At 44.8% G+C, this 13,288-nt stretch overlaps 1 protein-coding gene across 1 annotated transcript; it reads right to left on the bottom strand.

Moving 5' to 3' along the window:
* Window positions 1-5,822, bottom strand: LOC123807891 (leucine-rich repeat-containing protein 37A2-like). Its single transcript, XM_045821949.1, has 4 exons — window positions 5,811-5,822; window positions 5,253-5,393; window positions 1,647-2,957; window positions 1-1,557 (listed from the first exon to the last, which is right to left on the bottom strand). The coding sequence occupies exons 1-4, from the start codon at window positions 5,820-5,822 to the stop codon at window positions 1-3; spliced, it is 3,021 nt and encodes a 1,006-aa protein (XP_045677905.1).
* Window positions 5,823-13,288: the final 7,466 nt, after the last annotated feature.

Here is a 13,288-nt window from a genome sequence, read left to right as displayed (position 1 = left end):
TCAGGCATCACTCTCTTCAGCTGTCTCCTCAGCAGCCGATTCTGATGTAGCAGCCTTGGCTGTTGACATGGAGGCTTCACCCTTCTCCATGTCACCCTCATCAGACATACTGTGGTGTACACTCTGTCCCACATTTCCCTTGTGCGTGGCGTTGAGAGGCCAATACATATCCCACAGCCAAAGCGGCCACCTTCTCTGGAAACCGCCCTCCTCCATCTCGTGTTCTGCTGAGCGGCTCTTGTGTGCAAAAATTGAGAAAAAGCCCCTTCCTTCTTTGCCTTCCTCTGCTGTTCTTCTCTGACAGGTGGCCATGAGACAGAAAATGACCAAGAAAATTGATGCTACTGCAATCACAGGGGCTGCCAAGATGAGTTTGTTCTTATACCCGTAGCCTGGGACTTGTGCCCTGAACTCACGTGACTCCTGTTCTTCATCTTCACCCTGGGCCTCGGTCCTCTCATCTCCCCAGTGATCCGTGTCCCAGTCTGCCTTGGAGACCTTAACCTCCTCTTGTGCAGTGAGGAGCTTCATCAGGAGGTTCATGAAGGCTGATAAGCTGCCACCATTTTCTTCTCCTGGGGACGCCCTCTCTGGCTCAATGGTCAGCTCAGGGCTGTTGCGCTTCTCCCGGCCTTGTAAAACTGTCATGAGAGAGCCTTCCGCCTTTCCTAAGTACAGTTCTTCATCACACTGTGTGTGTGTCAGACAGTCACTGTCACAGTGCAGTTTGACTGTCTTGCTGACACCCTCAATACTGCTTTTGAACTGGCAGAGGCAGCAGGCCAGATGGCTAGGTAGGATCAGTTTTCGCAATTTAAGGGCCATCAGGAGGATGCTCTCAACTGTTATGAGGGACACTTGCGTTGTTCCCATGTCTAAATATCTTAATGCTGGCAATTTAAAAAGATACGAATCCTCAACAGTGGTCAGTGGATTGTGACTGAGAATTAACCTGTGTAAAAACTGCATTCCATGCCAGGCCTGAAACGTTCCAAATCTCAAGTTAGCGATTAGATTGTTATGAAGATTTATCTGTTGCAAAAAAGGCATGGATTCAAATGTATTCCTTTCGATAAGCTGTATTTTATTGGAGGATAAGTCTAAGTACTGGAGGGATAGCAGGCCTTCAAATGAATCCTTGTGCAATTCAGTCAAGTAATTCTCACTGAGGATTAGTTTCTCCACCCACCGGTATGACTCCCAGGAATCTCTGTCGATGTAAGAAATCGAGTTTCCTTTGAAATTTAAGAGGGTGAAGGAGCCATTGTGGGTTTGTGGGTACAGCACAGGCACCCTGTGGAGCCTCTGCTTCGGGCTGAGACCCGTACACGACAGCGTCTCGTTGCTGCAGGTGCAGAGCTCGCAGATGTTCATGACGGCATTCTGTTCGCTCACTGGGGCCCCTGACTCAGATGTCTCTGGTTGCTGAGTTCTGATGAACTCCAGCTGTGCACCGTGACCTGTGACTTCCGTTAGGGTCACCAGAGGGTGCTTGGGAGGAGCTGCAGTCTGCTGCAGGGCTCTAGCGTGTTCAGCCTCCACAGGAGGTTCTGGAGTTCAGTGAGCTGCGGGTTCAAAGGTGCAACTCTGACCTCAGAGAAGGTGGTTTGCTGAGCATGACTAGGCTCTGGATGTGGAAATGTCACCTCTGCCTGCTTGGGAGGAGGTGTGGTCCTCTTCAGGGTTGTGTGATGTTCAGCCTCCTCAGCAGCTTCTCGTCGTAGGGTGAGCTGCAGGACCACAGGGGGAAGTCTGACATCAGAGAATATGTGTGGCTGAGCCTGAACAGGCTCTGGTTGTGGAAATATCACTTGAGGATGCCTTGGAGGAGCTGCAGTTTGCCATAGGGGTGTAGGATCTTCAGCTTCCACAGCAGGCCCTGGTGTTATGATGAGTTCCAGGTTCATAGGTGTAACTGTGATTTCAGAAAAGGTTGGTTGCTGAGCTTGAACAGGCTCTGGATGTGGAAATGTTACCTCTGGCTGCTTTGGAGGACCTGTCGTCTCTTTCATGTTTGTATGATGTTCAGCCTCCACAGTAGTTTCCCGTGTTATGGTGAGCTCCAGGTCCAAAGGTCGCACTGTGACATTGGTCAAGCTTGGTTGCCGAGACTGAACAGCCTCTGGATGTGGAAATGTCACCTGAGGGTGCTTTGAAGGACATGTAGTCTTATTCTGGGTTTCAGGATGTTCAACATTCACAGTAGTTTCTGGTGTTACGGTGAGCTCCAGATTCAAAGGTGGAACTGTGACGTCAGTGTAGGTTGGTTCCTCACCGTGAATTGGTACTGAATTTAGATAATTCTCCTCAGGGTGCTGTGGAGGAGCTATAGTCTGCTGCAGTGGTATAGCACTACCCTCGGAAGCAGGCTGATCTAGGGTCTTCTGCTGGAATGAAGACAATTCTGTCGTCTCAGGTACCTTTGGAGGGACACCCAGCAAGATGGGAAGTTTGAACATTTTGGTAGATTTTTCAGCTGAGGCCTCCTTCTCAGTCTCAGGTGGTTTACTCTTTGTAGGGTGCTTTGGTGCTATCAAATCCCCAATATCCACATTTGTAATGTTCAGGTAAGGCAACACTGGACACTGAGCTTCACTTGAATCTAGAGGCGAGACTGTCACCTCATGGTTTATAGATGATTTTGGAGGTAGAGCTGGACCCTTTGGCTGGACTGAAGGAGGTTCTACACTGGCAATAAGCAGTTGTGGCAGAGCTGAGCTCTTCTCCTCGCCTGAAATGTCAACATTTTCAGAGGAGATTTGATGCTGATTAAACACTCCATCAAAAACCTGCAGATTGATCCAATTCAGGGGACACTGCAGACTGAGCTGAGGTGTCCTCTTGTGTTGAAGAGTGTCCTCCAGCCTCAGGGTCTTCTGGTGGATGAGCTGGGGACTCCTGAGAGGTTGGAACTGCTTCTGTTTCCTCAGGGACCTCTGCAGGCAGAGCTGAGGGTTCTGGATTTAGTAAAAAAGTCTTTAGCCATGAATGAAGTCATGGGGTGTGTTTCCTGATCTGAAGGCCAGGGCTCGGTGGGCCCTGGGGCAACAGAGGTCAGCAGGATAGGGTCCAGGGCTACAGGCTGAGCTGGAGCTGCCTGGAGCAGCAGCTACAACAGCTTCCATGTGAAAAGGAGGCATGAGGCCCACAGGGGAAGCCCGGACATAACAGGAACAGGTCCAAGATACAGTAAGCCATAAATGCTGGTGGGGCATTGCCAAGAGACCCAGATAAGTGGGATGCCAGCGCCACATGCTGCGCAAGTGCCAGCAATTGGCAGTTGTGTCACAATTTCCAGCCGTGTCACAATTGGCCACCCTGTCATGCAGGTGTCCCTTAACAACAAGGCACCACTCCCGAACCTCAGGTTCTAAACTTTCTTTAGGGAACCTTTATTAGACTTGGGTTGACAGTGACTAAAAAAGTTAGCCTTTTTCTCAAAGTCACCAGGGACCAAGAGGTCCTTTTCCCCTGCAGAGTGGACAACTAGTTCTTGGTGAGCGCCCTTCCCCGTCACAGTGAGGTAGATTTTGGGCCATATCCCTGGGGCAGTGGGATGGGGGAGGGGTGTTAAAGAAAATGGGCAGTTCAGGGGTGTTGCAGAGCTTCCCAAGGAGGTCTCGGGACCTGGCAACCCAGGAAACTCAGAAGTGCTAGTTCAGTTCTGGGAATCTGATCTCCTCTTTAAGGCTGACATGGGAGAGTCATTCTTCCTCCTCTTGGCCATACTGCTCCAAGAAAAGTAGCTGACCTTTCTTAAGACTCTCTTCACTTTTACATAGTTCCCTTGTTTGACATACACATGAAGCTGAGCTTCCAAGAAGTCACCTTGTAACAGGAATAAAACCTTTGTACTACTCTGACATACCATGAAATGATTAGAATAAATTGTACTAAGAAACTCATAGAAGGTTCATGCAGTAGATGTTTCCTTCCTGGTATGTTATTGACATCAGCAGTTGAAGCTCCTGCTTAACCAAGGAATGACCCTGAGCACAAGAAACTGGGCAGGTGTCAGTAACTCATATTGCAACAGGGGACACTCACTCCTGGTAATGAGGGAGGGGGGTGAGCTGAGGAAACCAGGGCAACACCTGCTGGCCTCTCCAGGCATTCTAGGGGAAATCATGAAATAGGAGTGTATAGAGATGCTGTTTCCTCTTTTAAGTCCCCCCATCCTTCCCAGCCACTGGGGGGCTGGAGGCCCTGAGCCCGGAACTTTAAGGACAGTAAGAGAACAGGGGAGCAGGCTTGGGCCCATCAGAGGCCAGCCCTGTGCCCCTCCCCGATGTGGGCCTTTCAGCAGCCACTGCCCGCCCACTTCCACATGGACCTGTGAGACTAACACACTAGTTTCAGTGGTTTAATAGAGGGAGAAAAAACCCTAAATGGGACCAAAGTTTATGCCTTCTTCAATAGTACAGATTTACTTCTTTTGTTAATTTTACTTCTTGAATCTATGTAATAGTTGTAATGATAAATATTTAAATAGCTATTTTTCCATGTTATGATTGTTCAATAAAAGATTCCTTTCTTTTCCACCAAACACTGTCTTTGGAGTTTTGCCTGGGAGGCAGTGAGTGGCAGGAAACAACCCACTCCCCTACAATGGTTGGCTTTGCTAACAATATTAGAAGCAGCAGAGATGCTGCCTGCACATCCCGTTCCCAATATCAGCAGTAAAAGTGCAGGTGGAACAATGAAACTACATGATGATGCACACAGAAGATACCATGGAAACCACCCAAGAACAGAGTGAGAAACTGCACATTCCCAGAAATTCCTTAATTCCTCTCTTCCCACAGTTCCCCTACATAAAGTAGCCAGGCCACTGAGATGCTGACATGGGCTTTCAGACAAGAGTCCCCCATCTTCCTGGTTGCAAAAGGATAAACTCTTGGAAATGTCAGGTATTCAATAAGTCATATTCTTAGTGAGAAACAAAAAAATCTTTTCAGAATTCAGGCTCATTACCTAAGATAAAACAGGTCGATCATGTCCAGCAGGAACTTGTAAAGACAAACACAAATGTGCAAGATTAGTCCCCAAACCTCCATAATCAATCCAAGGGAGGTTAGGTGCTCTGGCTATGTATCCCAAATGCCATGCTATCAAGAAGCAAAAGATTCCAGCAGGGCCTTAGGTTTTTGGGGACACCAGGAGCTAGAGCTGGCGGGGTGCAGGACAGGGCCTCCTGACAGTGGTGGTTCAGGCTGGGCAGGCAGGGAGTTGTGAGGATGATGACCACTGACCAGAAGTTGCTGAAGATCCTGCTGCTGAACCTGTGCTGCTGGATTCCTGACAAGAGTGAAGGGGACGTAGCCTAACAGTTCCAGTATGCTGTGTGAGTTACTGGCAGCAACTTTTCCCCAACTGTTGAAAGAAATGACTTTCTAGGAGGTGAAAAAAATCAAGAAAGAGCTTGACAAAGAAGAGAAGCAGATGCTGCATTGTTTTCTGAACTACATAGAAAATGTCATTTACAGGGAAGTTTTTTTTTTCTTAAGAGTTTGTTTATTTATTTAGAGAGAGGGGAAGGGAGGGAGAAAGTGAGGGAGAGAAATATCAATGTGTGATTGCCTCTCATGTGGCCCCCTCTGTGGATCTGGCTCACAACCCACACATGTGCCCTGACTGGGAATCAAACTGGCAACTCTTTGGTTCTCAGCCTGCACTAAATCCACTGAGCTATACCAACCAGGGCTTATAGGGAGTTTTGAAAAACAAGTTGAAAATTCTCTACTTCTTGCTAAGCCTTAGTGAAGACCCACACAAGCCGCCAAACAAAGTTTCCAGCTACACCCTGTTACCTGCCCAAACATTACCGAGAGATGCCCACTAAACACCCTATTATGAGCATGCCAGGCCTCAGACTTTCTCATCGAGCTACCAGGGTCACAGCATCCAGTCAGGGCACAGCTGGGGCCGTGTGGGAACAGTGGCTTCAGCAGTGTAAGGATACAGTCTCAATGAGCTCCAGGAGTAGGAAACTGTTTCCTACAGCATCTGTGGTCACATCTTGCATGGACTTTTGTGCAAACCAGACTTTTTCACGAAATGCCACCTCACTTTTGGCCAAGATGGGGGCATAGGTAAATACACTTTTCCTTCTCACAAAACCAAAAGAAGGACAACAAATTTAAAAACAAAAATAATCAGAGCAGTCAGAAAATCGAACTGTATTGATGTTCAACAACTAAGGAGCTAACAGTCATCCAGACCGGTAGGAGGAGGTGGAGAGGGCTCATAGCAAGACAGTGCCTGGAGGACCTGGAAAGGCAGTGGCTGAAGGACTGGGTGGTCCCACATTTGCGTGCAGATAAACCAGGAGGAACAACTGGGGAGAGAGAGAGACCTAACAACCCAGGGTTCCAACACGGGGAAATAAAGCCTCAAAACCTTTGACTGAAAAAAATGTGTGAGGGTTGAGGCAGCAAGAGAAACTCCCAGCCTCAAAGAAGAGTTCACTGGAGAGATCCACATGGTCCTAGAACTTACACAAAACCACCCACAGGGGAATCAGCACCAGAAGGGCACAATTTGCTCATGGGAAGTGGGGGAGGTGGCTGAAAATCTGCCAAGAACTGAGCAAGCAGGCATTGTTCCCTTTCAGACCCCTCCCCCACATATAGTGCCACAAGGTAGCTATGTGGGTTGTCCCACCCTGGTGAATATCTAAGGCACCACCCCTTACTACAAACAGGTGTGCTAATTCAAAAAACTATGGCCTGAATGAATAAACAGAACAAAGCTCCAGAAAAAAAAAACAACTAAGCAATGAAGAGATAGTCAACTTATCAGAAGCAAAGTTCAAAACACTGGTAATCAGGATGCTCACAGAAATGGTTGAGTATGGTCAAAAATAGAAGAAGTGAAGGCTAAGCAAAGTAAAATAAAGAAACATGTACAGGGAACCAAAAGTGAAGGGAAGGAAACCAGGACTCAAATCAATGGTTTGGACAGAAAAAAAGAAATAAAAATTCAACTGGAACAGAATGAAGAAACAAGAATTCAAAAAAAAATGAGTAGAGGCTTAGGAACGTCTCAGACAACTTTAAACATTCCAACATCCAAACCATAGGGGTGTCAGAAGGAGAAAAGGAAGAGGAAGAAATTGAAAACTTATTTGAAAACATAATGAAGGAGAACTTCCCCAATCTGGCAAAGGAAATAGACCTCCAGGAAGTCCAGGAAGCTCAGAGAGTCCCAAAGAAGTTGGACCCAAGGAAGCACACACGAAGGCACATCATAAATACATTACCCAAGATTAAAGTTAAAGAGAGAATCTTAAAAGCAGCAAGAAAAAGGAGACAGTCACCAACAAAGAATTCCCATAAGACTATCAGCTGATTTCTCAAAAGAAATCTTGCAGGCAAGAAGGGGCTGGAAAGAAGTATTCCAAGTCATGAAAGGCAAGGACCTACATCCAAAATTACTCTATCCAGCAAAGCTATCATTTAAAATGGAAGGGCAGAAAGAGTGCTTCCCACATAAGGTCAAGTTCAAGGAGTTCATCATCACCAAGCCTTTAGTATATGAAATATTAAAGGGACTTATCTAAGAATAAGAAGAAGATCAAAAACTATGAACAGTAAAATGACAACAAACTCACAAGTACCAACAATGGAACCTAAAAAACAAACAAACAAATGAACAAAAAACTAATCAAATGACTAGAACAGGAACAGAATCACAGAACTGAAGATCACAAGGAGGGTTATCAATGGGGAAGTGGAGGGGAGAGAGGGGGAAAAGGTACAGTGGATAAGAAGCATAGATGGTAAGTACAAAATAGACAGGGAGTGGTTAACAATAGTATGGGAAATGGAGAAGCCAAAGAACTTACATGTACAACCCATGGACATGAACTAAGGTGGGGGAATAATGGTGGGAGGTGTGGTACAGGGACCAGAGAAATAAAAGGGAGAAAAAATAGGACAACTCTAATAGCATAATCAATAAAATATATTTAAAAAAGAATTATTGACTATAAAGTGGATTTGAGTAATGAGGAAAAGAATATTAAGAAAGTAAAGAGAACACTAAAGAATTCAGGAGTAGCAGGAATGAGAAACAGCCACTAGACCTGCCGCTGAGAGGAAGTGTCCTCCAAGAAGCAGCACCTCCACACCCCAGATCCGGACCTCACTGCAGGTGGCTGTGGCTCATTGGATGACTCCAAGAAATTCATAAAGTGCTGGGCTGGCAATCTGGCTTCTGGGGGTACTGAGGAAACCTGTCCAAGGGAGGTGCCACACTTTAAAACTCACTGCAAAACCACCCACGGGTGCTGGGGAAGCTGCTCATGGGAAGTTGGCTCAGTGGTAGCAGTCTGCCATGATGTTGCCCGAGGGGTACTGGAGGAAGCCGCTGGGCACCCTGGACTGCCACGCTGCAAGAGTCTTCCAAGCTGAGCGCCCTGAAACCAGAAAGAGAACCCCTTCTTCCTCTGGTATCCCACCAGTGTCCTGGAAGGACAAAGCTTCATATTGTGCCAGCTGGCAAAGGGGAAATCTCCAGGGTCCAGCTGCCTATGACAGAGCAGACAACGAAGGTGGATTTGGATCTGCAAGGCAACAAGTGCATAACTGAAACAGCTACTGAAAAAGCGTTTTTCCCTGACTGGTGTGGCTCAGTGGCTTGGGCGTTGTCCCACAAACTGAAAGGTCAGGGGTTGGCTTCCCAGTCAGGGCACAGGCCTGGGCTGTAGGGCTGGTGCTCAGCTGGGGGTGTGCCAGAGGCAACTGATCCATGTTTCTCTCTCACGTAGGTGTTTCTGTCCCTCCCTTTCACCCTCGCTTGCTCCTCTCTCGAAGAGTAAATAAATAAAAACTTTAAAAAGTGTTTCTTAAAAGTTTGTTTAGACCATTGTTTTAGGTTGGTCTCCCTGGGAAACAGGTTGTAAAATGAGCGTGTCGAAGATGTACTGGGAAGTGCTCTCAGGAACGTCTCAGAGGACATGAGGGGAGCCGGGCTGGGCAGAAGGGGAGGAGAAATGACCCTGAGCTTTAGAGCTGTGAGGACACTTGGCAGTTGTTCTGCCTTGAGTCCAGGAAGGCAAGCCTTTATCCCTCCAGTGACCAACCAGCAGCACCCGGGGAGGGCAAGTACCCCAGAGTGGAGCCTTTCTCTTGGCCAAGGACAGTTCCTGTGGAGGAACTGAGCTGTGGGCCTCAGCCAAGCCTTCTGGCAGCTGGGAAAATGAAGTTGGACCTTACCTTACACCAAATACAACAGTTAACTCAAAATACATCAAAAGCCTTAATGGAAGAGCTAAAACTATAAAACTCTTCTATGAAAACATACAGGGAGAGCTTCATGACATCGGATTTAGCTATCATTTCTTGAATATGAACCCAAAAGCACAGGCAACAACAACAAAAACTAAACGGGACTACGACAAAATTCAGAACTTTTGTGCATGAAAACTCACTATCAGCAGAGTGAAAAGGCAACTGAGGGAATAGGACCAAATGTTTTCAAATTTATACCTGATAAGGGGTTATCATCCAGAACAGACAAAGCATTCCTACAACCCAATAACAACAAAACAAACAACCTGATGCAAAGGTGGCAAAGGACCTGAGTAAACATTTCTGCAAAGAAGATCTACCAACAGCACGTGAAAAGATGCTGAACATCACTAATCATTAAGGAAACGCAAATCAAAACCACCATGAGATACCATTTGACACCCATTAAGGTGGCAATTATTTATGAAACAAAAACAGGAAAATGGTGGCATGAGTGTGGAGAAACTGGAACTATTGTGCACTGTGGGTGGGAATGGAAGAAGGAACAACCACTGTGAAAAACACTGTGACAGTTTCTCAAGAAGTTAAACATAAAATTACCATGTTACTGTACCACCCAGTAATTCCCTTCTGCGTACATACCCAAAGAATTTAAAGCAGTGACACAAAGTGATGTTTATACACCCATGTTTACAACGGCATCATTCACAATAGCCAAAAGGAAACAACTCGAGTGTCCATTGGTGAATGAGTGGATACATAACACATGGTATATACGAGGTCTGTCTGGGAAAATTCCAGCCACTGTTAATATAAAAAGAATGGTGTCTGTGACACGGAGGTAACCTGGTGCCAAGGAGAGTGGACTGGAACGCTCATGTGTGAACATGACGACTTCACTGCACTAGTCAGTGGGAGTGGTAGACGCCCTTGAGTGGGCATGTGTACTGTGTGGCCGTTACATTCAAAATGACTGAGCAAGTAGAGCCATGAATCTGCATCAAATTTTGTGTTAAGCTTGAACATTCCTCCACAGAACCTATTCAGATGATTCAGAGAGCAGCAGCTATGGGCAACTGGAGACTGGCAACTCCAGCATGACAAAGCACCCACTCACACATCATATCTAGTGTGGAGATTTTGGTGAAGCATCAATCATTCAGGTGACTCAGTCCCTCTGTAGCTCATATTTGGCTCCCTGCAACTTCTGGCTTTTACCAAAACTAAAATCAGCTTTGAAAGAGAAGATTTTCAGATTATCCATGAGTTCAAGAAAATATGATGGGCAGTTGATGGTGATTGGGAGGTGTGTGTAAGGTCCCAAGATGCCTACTTTGAAGGTGATTGAGGGGTCATTGTCCTATGTACAATGTTCTTGCATCTTGTATCTTCTTTAATTAATGTCTGTATTTTTCATATATATGGCTGGCTACCTTATGGACAGACCTGGTACACACAATGGAATATTTTTAAAAAGGAGGAAATTTGCCCTGGCTGGTGTAGCTCAGTGGATTGAGCGCGGGCTGTGAACCAAAGGGTCACTGGTTCAATTCCTGATCAGGGCACATGCCTGGGTTGCAGGACAGGTCCCTAATGAGGGCCATGTGAGAGGCAAGCAACCACACATGATGTTTCTCCTCCTCTCTTTCTCCTTCCCTTCCCCTCTCTCTAAAAATAACTTAAAAATTTTTTTAAAAAGGAGGAAATTTGTGATACATGCTACAACACGGATGAATCTTGACGATATTACAGCAAGTGAAATAAGTCAGTCACAAAAGGACAAATATTGTATGACTCCATTTATGTGAGGTACCTATAGTAGGCAAACTCATGGAGACAGACAGGAGAATACAATGGTTATTTAAGCCAGTCAAGCCACCTAACTTAATTGGATAAATATCAGTTTGGAATGGGCTGCCTCTATACACCTTTTCTCTATTCAGATACAAAATTATATAAATTTAAGTTATATATATTATTTCCATTTCAAGTGCCACAAAAATTATTTTAAATCTCTCTGTGTTAGTGTCAAGTACTCTTTCTAACTACATTTTGATATGGAATAACTAAATGAGTCTTATATAGTCATAAACTAAACTCATCTTTTCACAGAAACATGGTTCTTTTTTATATGATAAACTAAATTCCTACAGTTATTAACCCCAAAATACCTTCCAATCTGTGCTAAACATTATTGGGAAGAGTTTTCAATAGAAAGTGTAGTCTGCTGCGACCACAGACTTTTCTCCTGACCATCTTGAAGGCCTCGATTCTGTCAGAAGGCATTCTCCACAGAACACCACTTTCACTGGTTCCAGTGATACTGGAGAGGCAAATGAGAAGGCCTGGCCTACCCCACTCTCTCCCTGTGGACCTGGCCTGTCCCAAGACTCATCCCTGCTTTTCTTTCTTAGGTCATAAGATCTGCCCAGTGCAGGGGTAAGGTGAGCGTCACCATTCAGATAACACTGTCCTAATCCACAGGTGGCCTTTTCATTTGGTTGATGGTTTCCTTTGCTGTGCAGAAGCTTTTTAGTTTGATGGAATCCCGCTAATCTATTTTTGCTTTTGTTTCCATGGCCAAAACCAATGTTAAAGAGCTTTTTCCTGTGGTTTTTTCCCTCGGGTTTCACAGTTTCAAGTCTTTTGCCTAAGTCTTTAATCCATTTTGAGTTGACTTTTGTGAGTGGTGAAGATAGGATCCAATTTCATTCTTTTGCATGTGGGTATTTAGTTTTCCCAGCACCGTTGATTAAGAGACTATCCTTTCCTCATTGTGTATTCTTGGTGCCCTGGCCAAAAATGAGTTGATTAAACGTGCTTTGGTTTCTCTCTGGGCTCTCTATTCTGTTCCATTGGTCTATGTGTCTGTTTATAGCAGCACCATACCCTTTTAGTTACCATACCTTTGTAATATAATTTGAAATCAGGAAGTGTGTTGCCTCCAACTCAGCTTTTCTTTATTCTCAGGTTTGCTTTGGCCTTTTGGGATCTTTTGTGGTTCCATACAAATTTTAGAATTGCTTTTTCTATTTTTGTAAAAACTGCCATTGTGATTTTGATAGGGATTGCATTAAATACACATGTCACTTTGAGCAGTATGGACATTTTGACAATGTTAATCCTCCCAATTCATGAACACAAAGTATCTTTCCATTTATTTGTGTCTTCTTCAACTTCTTTCACCAATGTCTTATAGTTTTCGGATTTTGACTACCTCTTTGGTTATTTTGTTCTTTTGGAAGCTATTGTAAATAGGATTGTTTCCTTGATTTTCTTTTTGAATAGGTCAGTGTTGGTGTAAAGACATGCAACTGATTTTTGTGTGTTGATGTTGTATCTTCCAAGTTGACTGTATTTGTTTATTAGTTCTAATGGATTTTGTGTGTGTGTGTGTGTATGTGTGGAGTCTTCAGGGTTTTCTACATACAAGATCATGCCATCTGCAAACAGAGATAATTTTACCTCTCCCTTTCTGACCTGAATGCCTTTTATTTCGTTTCTTGCCTGGTTACTCTCACTAATACCTCGAGTATTATGTTGAATAGAAGTGGCAAGAGTGGGCATGGTTGCCTTGTACCATTGATTATGATGTCATAATACTGTAAGTGGCCTATGATGAGGCAATTTCCTTTTATACCTATCTTATTGAATGGATGTTGATCTTTGTCAAGAGCTTTTACTGCATCTGAGAGGGTCAAGTGTTTTATATCTTTCATCTGTTGATGTGGTTCAATGCATTCAATGATTTTTATATGTTAATACAAACTTGTGTCCCAGGGATAAATCCCACTTGGTTATACTGTATAATCTTTTTAATGATGTTGTGGAATTCAGTTGGTAGTATTTTTTTAACTGGAAAAAAATCCTTTCCTGAGGATATGTTTATTGATTTTAGAGACAGAGGAAGAGAGAGAGAGAGACAGACAGACACAGACAGGCAAGAGGGAGCAAGAAATATTGGTTGGATGCCTCCCATGCGTGCCCCACCTGGGCTCCAATCTACATCTGAGGTCCATGCCCCAACTGGTGAT

This window comes from Phyllostomus hastatus, unplaced genomic scaffold, assembly GCF_019186645.2.
Source record: "Phyllostomus hastatus isolate PE091 unplaced genomic scaffold, TTU_PhHast_1.1 phas_scaffold_501, whole genome shotgun sequence".
Taxonomy (NCBI): Eukaryota; Metazoa; Chordata; class Mammalia; order Chiroptera; family Phyllostomidae; genus Phyllostomus; species Phyllostomus hastatus.
Note: the sequence above shows the minus strand (reverse complement) of the source record. Positions and strands in the feature narration are given on the sequence as shown.